This window comes from Malurus melanocephalus, unplaced genomic scaffold (assembly GCF_030028575.1).
Source record: "Malurus melanocephalus ecotype Western Australia unplaced genomic scaffold, MMel_1.1 scaffold_151, whole genome shotgun sequence".
Lineage (NCBI taxonomy): Eukaryota > Metazoa > Chordata > Aves > Passeriformes > Maluridae > Malurus > Malurus melanocephalus.
The window spans coordinates 44,552-55,374 of NW_026623383.1; the positions used below are offsets into that span (position 1 = coordinate 44,552).

Genomic DNA, 10,823 nt, shown 5'->3' on the forward strand with positions numbered 1-10,823 from the left:
AGAAAAAAAAGAAGTACAAAGTCATGGAGGAATAAGACTTCACAAATCATGGCATTTAATACCCAAGCTGCCTAGTAGGGTCGAGAAGATTCATTAGTATAATTAGATGGGTTATACTTAAGTGGGAWTTTATATTACTAGAATATTACTATAAATTCCTATAAATTCCCATTTAGACTTTATTTTCCTAGAATAAGAACGGCATTCCTTGTATATTTTTACTCTGTTTTGAAAGTGGCATCAAGTGTGCTGGAAAAAAGGCCTGCTCTCATTCCTGTGCTAGAATTGGTTTATGCAGACAGGGAATCGTATTGTTAAAATCATCACCTTATTACTCTGCGGTCTGTGTGGGCAGCCTTCGTTCAGGCATAATGCCTTGYTCCACATTGCTCTAACAGTATACTCTGATTTTCACTGATACTCCATTGGCTCCTGAAGTCACAGTTTGCTTCATTACATTTTAGGATATAAATACAACGTATCTTGACTCACTTATTTGGCTCACAGTAATGCACAGCTAATTCTGACAAATKGTAATTTTGTAACTCATCCTGAAAGAACTTTGCAGGATCATAGTGACAACCAGGACTCAGGAATAAAACCTCAGGCTTCCKGGTCGGCAGTTGTTTCCTAGACTATTTAGACTTTGTGACATTCACAGCATGTGATATAAGTGGGCTCCACAACGGKAATTGGCACAGGAGAAACAAGACAAATTTCCTCTCATTTGAATACCTGCATTGTTTTCTCTGCTTTCCTATTAACGTAATAGTTCCTTTACCACGAGATTAGAGGAAACAGGAGAAATTCTGCCATCTCTCTGATGTGTTGCCACAGCTTCAGATTAGTTGACATGTTGAAAATAGAAGCAAATGCTGGCTCAGTAGTGCCAGGGCTGGCATCCCAGAGAGTTCAGACTCACTCCTCCTTGTATTCTGCARTACATTTCTTTTTAGCAAAGAGAATAGGCAAGACATATCTTCTACTGCAGCAAATAGATGCAAAGCCAAGAAAGGAGAAATTTGTTTAATCTTAGCCAACTGAAACATCAYCTATTTAATTCTAGTCCCACTCAGTTCCTGGCCTAGCTGAATAGTTATCTTTCCCTCTGTAAMTTACATGAATAATGCTGGGAAAAGCAAAGCTTCTCCTAGTATACAATATTTATCACAGACTTTAATGTTTCTGAGATACAGCATTTCCAAGAAAATTCTGAAGCYTTATTACCACTTTGGGGTGGCTTAAAAAAAATCAGATAAAAAGAAGGATAAAAATCTATAGGATGCAGATAACTTTAGGCAACTTTTTATAGTCCCTGTATGCTTTCCATAGAGCACTGATGCATAAAGGACATTTTCACTGCTCAGTTTGCATGAATGCAGAACACTGTTACAGACAGGCACTGAAGCGGGTATCAGCCTATATTCCCATTCTCTCCAGGGTCATCCTGAGGGTGAAACAAGATCCAGTGTTATTTTTTTAAAACTAGCCCAGCCTTATTTTGACTTAGCTTTTCATATTTAGATGCTTAAGTGCCAAGATCCAAAGTCTACTTTTTAACTGTGTTTGTAAAGAGAGAAGMCCACATGACACACTCAGTGAAGAAGAAATATAGCAAGATACAAGCAGCACAGTTTATCCCCTTGTCAGCTCAGTAGAAACCCATTTGTAGGCTTACAGAAGTAATGAATAGACAGCAACAGGATGGACCTGGAGTTAAAATATTATTTACGTTCAATGGCTGTTCTTTGAAAAATGCATTRGATAAATAACTCTGCATGTATTTGCCTGACTATACTATCTCTGCATTTCCTTATCTGTATTCCGCTGAGATACTGTATCAGGGTGTGTGTTGCCAGTGTGCTGAAGGCATCTCCTCACCCCTTCCTGCTTCTGAGGTGTAGGCTTTCATCTTTGTTGACAACTGGGTGATACCCAGTAGCTCTGTGTGTGTGTGTGACAAGTGAGCTGAGGCCATACCATGTGTACCTCTGTGGCAATCTCTGCTACCCCTAAGTGAAAATGAGTCAGGAACTTCACACTCTCAATTTCAGTTGTTTCTGCTAATCTGGCCCAATATAGGGGTTTGTATTTTGGGAGACTTAACATAACCTCAAATTTGCATGCTTTTGGATCTTCACTACAATTTATTCACAAATTTATTTCACACAATTTTATTTGCCTACCTTCAAGCTGATTCTCAGCAAGGCTTAAGATCAGCACATTGTACTCCTACTCGTATTAAGAGGAAATTAAATACAAAACCTGGTTAGTACTTTCAGGAGTTCCTGACATGTATCTGAATCTCTGGGCACTAAAATCCCACTGAAAATCTGTCTGTCTATCTCAGTTTTGTGTTTGGATAGGTCTCAATTATTTTCAAACTTGCATAGGCAGTTCAACACTCTGCAGATGTATTTGCTGTTTAATAAAACAGATAAAAATTATTTTATCTTTCAATAGTGAAAACCAGCAATCAACAGAATCTACTTCCTGCACAGAGCACAAAGATACTGCCAGTAATTCCTGAACAAGAGCATTGTCATGTGGATCAGCTGTAGAAGGTAAGTAAACATCTTACAACTCTGATTATTCTGGTTTGCCTCATATAATTAGATTTAATAGTATGCAATATCTGCTCAAAAATAACTTACTACTTCTTCTAACCAAGTATATGAGATTAAAAAAATAGATAATGTGATTTGTGAGAGCTAGGTATCAGGGAAAAAAAATCAATTTTCCTTCTGCTACCAAAAGTAATCTATAATCAAATGTGTTAGCCTATTAAACCCTGTGTGTCTCTGCAGGCCCCGGTGCAAATTCTGACACTATTTTCTGGTGTAAAATATTGTGTCCCAGACTTCAGCATTATGATGACATTTGTATCTGACAAGGGAGGGCAGAGGAAAAAGAGGAAAAAATCAATTTGCAAATGATCTCTGAAGAAAATCCCATCTATGAAATAAAGAGCTTGCTGATGAAATTCCCCAGGCAAAAGAAATTGCTTGCTCTGTTGTTACACCAGTCAGAAGGAATGACAAGATGTTGATTTCTGTTCAGAACTAAAACTATTCTCCCACTCCTAACTTTCTGCAGCCCTTGTGCTCCCAGTAATTGTTTCAGGAAGACCAGATATGAGGAAACAAGTTCGGAAAAAAAATGGGCAGTAAGAGATATTTCTTCTTGAAAATACTTGTAATGTCTTAGAACAGATGCTACTTGAATCAGAAACACAGACTAACATTTCAAGTGCATAGACAAGGTGAYGCAGTTGCTTGCACACATGATATTTTTGTGTATGGTGATTTTTTTAGGTCAAAAGTTTAAGGAGGACCTTCTTCATATATATTTAAATTGGATGGAGTTTTATTGGAAACTCAGTATCATGTCATGCTATCTTTTTATTGTGTAAAAAAATTTGATGTACTGAAGAGCAATTTCATTTTTGGTCTTCATGTGGAACTGTGAAGATGAAATTGTACAGTGAGAACAGAGCTAAAGAAAAAATTTTGAACATCTTTGCTGACAGAAGATGAGATAATTCCATAATAAATGAATAACTGAGCTAGAAAATTTTCTGGTGTTTGAATGAGACTAGCTGTGTTATAGAGTGGTATATTATAGTTATTAAAAATACTGACCACTTTTTAAGTGATTGTCATCCATAGATCTTGTGAAGACATACAAAGATGAGAAGTTGTTATTGTTATTATTACTCTTCTAAAATGAGGATATCAGGAGGCACAAAGAGATAAYACGACTTGGGAACTCTGTGACATAACTGACAGCTGTTCTCAGATCATSTGAGTTCACCTGATTGACAGCTGGACTCAGTTTCTGACTGAGCAGGTGCTTTCCAAGCCCCCTTAGCTTTCTGTAGGACAGCTTCTTCCTTGCCTCCAGGGACTTGTCCCAGCCTCTTAAGTACCAGCCCATTTATTTTTCTGATATCTGTCAACTATCTCTCAGGTAAACTTTTATCTTCCCATATCCATATCTGCCAGGTACCTGCCCATCTTAGTTGTTTTCTTACTCTTAGGTTAAAATGAAGACATTTCTAAGGTTGTAACAGGATATTCTGCTAAGTGGGTACTCACCTGTATTCAGTGCTTTCGTTTATACAATATTACTATATCATTAGTATGCTTTGTCCTTCCAGGATGTTGTGTTCACCTAAAACTTATCTTTTAGAAGAGGGAGGAAAAAAGTCATGGCCCATTCCCATATATTTACCTTTTGTGTTGCTAGAGGTGGGAGTAACTGTTGGGGTCACCTTTTGCTTTTATTACTTTAACTGGTATGAACTAAAGAATAGAAAGAAGAGATGGAATAACTTTTCAGATGTTTGATTGTTCTGTGAGACAATACATGAAATCCAGGATGCCTCGAGATTAATTATTCCCTTTCCTGAATCTCTGTGTGAGTGACTAAAAGAAAAAGATTGGGTATCTTGAGAAACCCCAAAARCCTTGTTCAGTGCTGTACAGAGGTGGGCTTCCTTTTCCAGATAGTCTTCCTGTCAGGACAGCTGGCAGTGAGGCTAAATCCAGCTGAGATATGTGGGAATAATGCTGAAGACATTATAAATTGTAATGTTACATGACTTTGTATGGAAATATTATTAAAGGATATGGCTGCAGAGGCAGAAACTTAAATTTAGATATTTTAGATCTTGCCTTTCATCATGTTAGGTTTTGAATACATTTCTCAGAGGAATACTGTCTCAGAGCTAAAGGCTCTGTGAAAATAAAAGCACTTTCTGATTTAGTTTTGCTTCACTTCCTGCAAAAAACCCCCTTCTCTCTTCATCTGATAAGGTCAGACTCAGCTTGTTGCTACTTGTGACTGTGGGTGGGTCAGTTCCAGGAAAGCTTGCTAGCTCTGAGCGCTCTTGGTTACTGAGGCAGGGGAAGGAGATTGTGGTCTGCTTTTTGCATGAGTGCTGGATTTGTCTCTGTGAAGTCTCTACAAGGCTGCTAAAGACTTGTTTGCTCAGCAGGGAGGAGTTGTGTTACAAGCACTGCACATGAAGGCTGAATACTGAGGCTGGAAAAATGCCAAAATGATTAAATTCTCAGAATTGTCAAAGACAGTTCTAGACTACATCAGGTTGATAAAGTGTGGGTTTTCCTCTGAAGGAGGAGGTAGGGTGGAGATAAGAAATATGTGCCAGGGATCTTCTTGATCAAAATCTGTCATATTTCTATCACTGACATCTGSTCTCCTGAAGCATGTGCATTTCAGACCATGGATACAAGAGTCTCAAATGACGAAGGATTCTAGGCAGGGCCAGAAACCCGAGAGAGCTCCACTGGGGATAGTGCTAACATCTGTCCTTCCACGCCTCAAACCTGGCTTGGATCCCGTTGGTAGAGTAACCTCAATGCCTGCCCTGAATCAAACAGGCAAGATGAGTTATATTTTTCCTCACCTCCAGCCAGCTGAAGCTGCACTCAGAGAAATCATGAACCACAGCACAGAGTTTGATATCTCTGTCAGGAGACTACCTACACAGCAGCTGTGGTAGGTGTAACAGCAGTTGTGAGGAGGAGGAAATGTAAAAGCAAGGATCACTCTGATCACAATCATTATTGCTACTGAGCTGGAGAACCTGCTGATGGCCTCAGCAGTGGCCCTTAACAGAACACATTGAAAGATGAAAGGCTGAACAACAGTTTTAACCATGGGAATGATCAGGGCCCTTTTTTGCCTATCTGTTGATTGTTGCTCCAGTCTGCAACAGGGAAGAGCTTGGAGCTTGTTGCTCCAGTCTGCAACTAACTCCTCTTGTTAGTATATTGGGAGAGATATAAATAATCAATTACACATTGCAATTTTCTGCTGTTTTTCTTTTTATGTTAGAAAAAGACACTTCTTTCTATCMGTGTATTTTTAATGTCTTTAGACTTAAGACAACTATGTCAATTATAACATGTAAGTATACTGATAAACATATGACCATACAYGCGTGGCCGTGTTTATCAATATACTTACATTCTGTGTGTATATATATTTATATTAATATTCGATAATATTCAATAATAAAAATCAAAGAATAACTGAAGTAAGAAGCTAAAGTGGGCAAGTAAGAGCCAAATCACTGTACCCATATGTAAGATGAAGCTGYTGGAGCATTCAGAACTGTGGTTTTGTTGATGGTTATCCCTGAGACCATTGTTGAGTAGGGAAGGTTTTGGCTAAACGTGCCCTTGGAGGCTTAAAGAAGACTGYCTCAAGGACTGAATTCCACTCTGTGTCATGCCCTTGTGACAATCTGCCTTTGCCCAGGATGGGGCCACGTGGAGTCTGGCTGTGCAGGGCTCACATCTATCACACCAAAGCTGCCTTTCAATCTTAGAGTGATTAGGGCAGAATAAAAGCCATGTGTTTACAGCATGAAGAGAAACTATGAGGCCTCTCCTACAGTACCGCTGTCCTCTGCCTGTTTTAGGMGAAACAGCATTGTACTTGTTGAATCAAAGGCAGCTTAATAGATTTCATGAATGACTAGGGACAGAACAGTGTTCTATTTGGGGAAATGAGAGACAGAGACCTGACAGTTCCTGGATGAAGTGCCATTTTATGAGGAAAAAAAGAAAGAACAAAAACTCAAGCGTCTCAAAGCCAACTGTTGTGGACTTCTATTTTCTTGAAAGTRTCCAGTGTTATGCTCTGAGCTGATGCTAAACCAAATTCACATAAACTGGTCACTATTACCCAAACATTTTATTTAATGCATCAATCTCTTTGACAATAAGTGCCCCAAGGACAAGATAAAAGAACCTTGATATTCTATATCCCATTAATTCTTYTAATAAAACCAGTAGACATGCCAAAGGCTGCATAAAAGACAATGGAAGTTCTACACCAGCAACTCCAATGATTTGTAGTACAGTTTTTTGCTACCTGTCTTTGTAAAAAGCTTTGAGATCCTTGAACAAGGTGCTTCACATCTCTGTATTTCTTTCTGAACTACAGTGTAGCTGTACAGGTACATAAGACAAGTTGGTCTCCTGTGAATATAGAATTTAAGGCATGATCTTATCTTCAGGCAAAATGGATTGCAAAACTGGAACATAAGGTCGATGACAGTTTACTGGCAGGAATGACACATGATGTATGGCTAAAAAGATGAAAACCTCAGTCAAAGAAATTGTAAAATAGAAGAATTGGATGGGTCCCATTTGTCTCTTACAATCTGAGAAGCATGTGGGCACAAAACCCTCTATGGATTATTCAGTAAATGTGTGAGAGGCTGACTGCTATCCAGCTACATTCAGAGTATCATCACTGTTACTATTTCCTAATGAAACACTCTCCTAGCAAATCAGGAATTTGATTGTGAATATCCTGGTCTAATGCTAGGAAATTTTAGTGCAGGTCCATCTWGGGTATTATCTGGCCTTTGGCTCACAACCCTGCTGCCTTCTTGAAGAGGCCTTTAAATGCCATCATTGCTGAACTTATTAGCAGAAAAGTGCAACTAAAAATATTCTTTGCCTGTTTTCCTTATGTGAATGTTGCTTTACAAAAAYGTTTTTGTATTTAAAAGAATCTCTCTCATCTGTCTTCAAGCAAGACACCCACACAAACACAAGACAGAAATAATGCAGAGAAAACAGTGAAACTCRTAAGAAATTCTAGCAAAGACATGTACCAAATGTGCTCAGAAAAGAGAGGGAGATTACAGTTAAACTGTTTTCATGCAGGTCTTTGTAAAGAACAGTAGGTGGGATTTTAAATTTATGGGATCCTTTCAATTATCTTTTTGACAGTTTTTCTGGAACGCATCATTTCAGTGCTCTGAAGTGATAGTACTGTGGTTAAAATTATCAAGGAATTTCATGTGAAGCTGCTGAAGGGAGATGTTCCTACTAATACTGATCCACTGGTTTTGCTGGTTGGCCACTTTTGTTAAGACTTCATTTTTTATACCGTAATTCCTATTGATAACTGTGATTCTATGATTTATGCCCTCATGCAGCTTTAAATTGCTTTCAGAACTGTAAGCACTGAATTACGTACTTACTTTTAAAATATCATGAAAGGTAATTCCTCCTGTTTCTGCTTCCATAAGAGATTCTAGTTTTAATCGTATATTAAAATGACAACTCCTCTCAGTACAGAAGAGCTCCTAGAATCAGATGGCTGAGCACATTCCAGGGTACTTGGCACAGTTACTGGATCCTGCACTAAATGCATGCCAGGATGTGCTTCTCTCCAAAAGAGACATGAAGGGTTTCCAAGGGAAGCACTCCTGCTTGCTGGCAGAACTGGACTGTAAGGGGCACTGTGCAGGCTGTTCAAACCCACTGCTCCATTAGCTGGCATCAATTTTTGATGCACTGTATCCTTCCTGCACTTGTCATTTTCTAGCTCACTCCAGCAGCTGCTGCCTCCAGTACGATTTCACAGCCAAGGAACACTTTTGAACCCAGTTCCTATGATGTAAAAGAAAATGTAGACAGATGTTGTAATCGGGCCTGCAGCTATGAGAGCTACCAGAATGGGTGACAAGCTATATTTGCTTTTTCACTCAGTGTGCAAGTAAGAATAACAGAAATCCTGTATTTCCACCCCACCTCAGTTTCCCTCCCTCAGCATGGTATTGTTCCCTAAAAAGTAAGGTAAACTTGAATGGAATCTGTGAGTTCTGGGAGCTGCAATCCAAATTCAAAAGTGTCATTGATAATTAATGAGAAGCATTTCACYTGGGAATGTGGAAAAAGCTGTCTTTATTTCATTATTTCCAAATTTGTCCCGCTGTATAGCAGTATAGAATGGGAAATGCAATTGGGCACAGAAAAGCACTTCAGCCAGGTGGATGTGGTGAATGTTTCTGGCTCTGCTCACCCTTCCATTGCCAGCTTCCCTGGAAGTGTGTAAGATCCAGTGTGCCTCACTCAGGTTCTTGTGTCACTCTCATGGGACAGATAATCTGAGCCACTATGCATCTGTCAGGCATCAGTGTCAGGTCTTTTGCTCCAGTCTGATGTGCACTGTCCATTTAATCTGGCTCTCAGTTACAATGTTGTTTTCTTTTGTAGTAAAGAGGAGTATTCATTACTTTGAAAGTCAAAATTATCACATTTGAGATAAATTAGGGAAGACCTAATTAATCTCCTCTTTTTTCTGATACTGTTTTCTTTTGTAACAGGTATCACCATATGAAATACCAGCACCACTGGATGAAAGAAGACACATCATACACCACAGAAGAAAGTATTCCCATTTTCAGCTTGGGGAGCTGTGTTATCCATCTTCTCATGGGAATGCCATTTATGCATTTTAGTTGACAAGCTCCATTTTGTCCATCTGAACTATTTGGTATTAAGAAAATATGCAGATGGAATAGCACATTTTGCTGCAGAAACAGCTTCAATAGGATAGTACAGATTTCACATCTMTTTTCTGTTCATTCAGGATTCATACTTAGTTACATGGTTGTGAGATAATCCTTGTGATAATTACATTTTTTTTTATAAGAGCAGAAATGTATATATTCCGTAGCATAAGAAGTCTGTATAAAGTTAGGAATTATCCTCTACTTTCGTGAAATGAAATGAGCACAATTTTTGACCTACTTGATGCTCTAGATGACTAAGATGCTTAAAAGATACAGCTTCTAGCTGTTGAGAAAGGTAGCTGAAGTATCACAAAAAGAAAGAATTCTGCAGCAAACACATTAGTTTCTGCAGTAAACTAGGAAGACCATCATAATCTGTGCAATATTTTAGTTGATAAAGGAAAAAAAGTGGGAAAATACTCATTTGACCTCAAATCGAAAAGTCATTGCTAATGTTTTTAAACAATTCATTAAGACATTAAATGTTTGTACTTTCTGAGAACTTGCATTTCGACCTTTTTTAYTAGCTTGGGTCATTAGCATTCAGATTCATCATTTCTTGTAACTTTTCCTTACTTTCCATTTACTACTGTTCCTCTGAGTGCAATGGAGCTGTTTGGGCTGAGCAGGGTCCCAAACTCCTTCAGTGCTAACATATGATTTGTGGGTACAGCTCAGCCATCAATTACCAGTCAGAGAAAGAAACTGCCAGGACTTCAGACTCCCCTGTGCCAAATCCATCAGGACGAAMAGATTGTAAACTGCCCATTGCAAACATGAGAGGCAGCAATTTAACATCACRCTAATACTTCATTACCTCCATTCCTTACATTTATACAGCCTTTCCCTCCTGAAGCTTTCTGAAATTGCATTTTCCAGTCTGCACCGTGCAGTTCAGACTTAATAGGAATAGTTGTGAACATCAGCTTCTGAATGATTTGAGGGCATATGGAATTTTTTATATTTAGTTGGACAAGTCTGAAGCATTTGTTTCTATTGTTTATTTGTTACCATCTTATTTAAAAAAAAAAGGAAGAGAAAAAGACTTTCTTGATTTGGGGGCTTCATCTCTGCCTTGGTCAGAACCAAACATGTGAAGAGAGGAAGGATGTCCTGGTGCAGCCTCTTAAGCACAAGATGATGGGCAGGAGGGGAGAGCCTCAGAAACCAGCAAGGGGAAGGAGACATGAAGGTGTACAAAACTGGTGGGGAAGGTAGAACTGAGGAAGCAGAGAATGTGCAAATTGGAATGGGGCTGAATTGGCAAAGGGAACTGAAGGAAAGGCAGAGACCACCTTAAATGCAAGCATCAGATAATCAGATAAGACACAGTCTGTGAGATCACAAAGAGCAGGAAGAGCCGGGCTGCATTTTCCCAAATCTACTAAATGGGTTGAGAGGCTTTCTGAASATGTTTAAAATTATTTGAATTACCTGGTGTTCTGGGTAAAACCTCAAGAGGCTGTAAAGGGAAGCT

At 38.9% G+C, this 10,823-nt stretch overlaps 1 protein-coding gene across 1 annotated transcript in view; it reads left to right on the top strand.

The window, feature by feature from the left end:
* Window positions 1-10,648, top strand: part of TMEM156 (transmembrane protein 156) — a 25,272-nt gene extending 14,624 nt beyond the window's left edge. Inside the window, exons 6-7 of the mRNA XM_057371653.1 lie at window positions 2,464-2,564; window positions 9,158-10,648. Of these exons, the coding sequence (XP_057227636.1) occupies window positions 2,464-2,561 (98 nt within the window). The 3' untranslated portion in view covers window positions 2,562-2,564; window positions 9,158-10,648. The remainder of the gene's footprint in view (window positions 1-2,463; window positions 2,565-9,157) is intronic.
* Window positions 10,649-10,823: the final 175 nt, after the last annotated feature.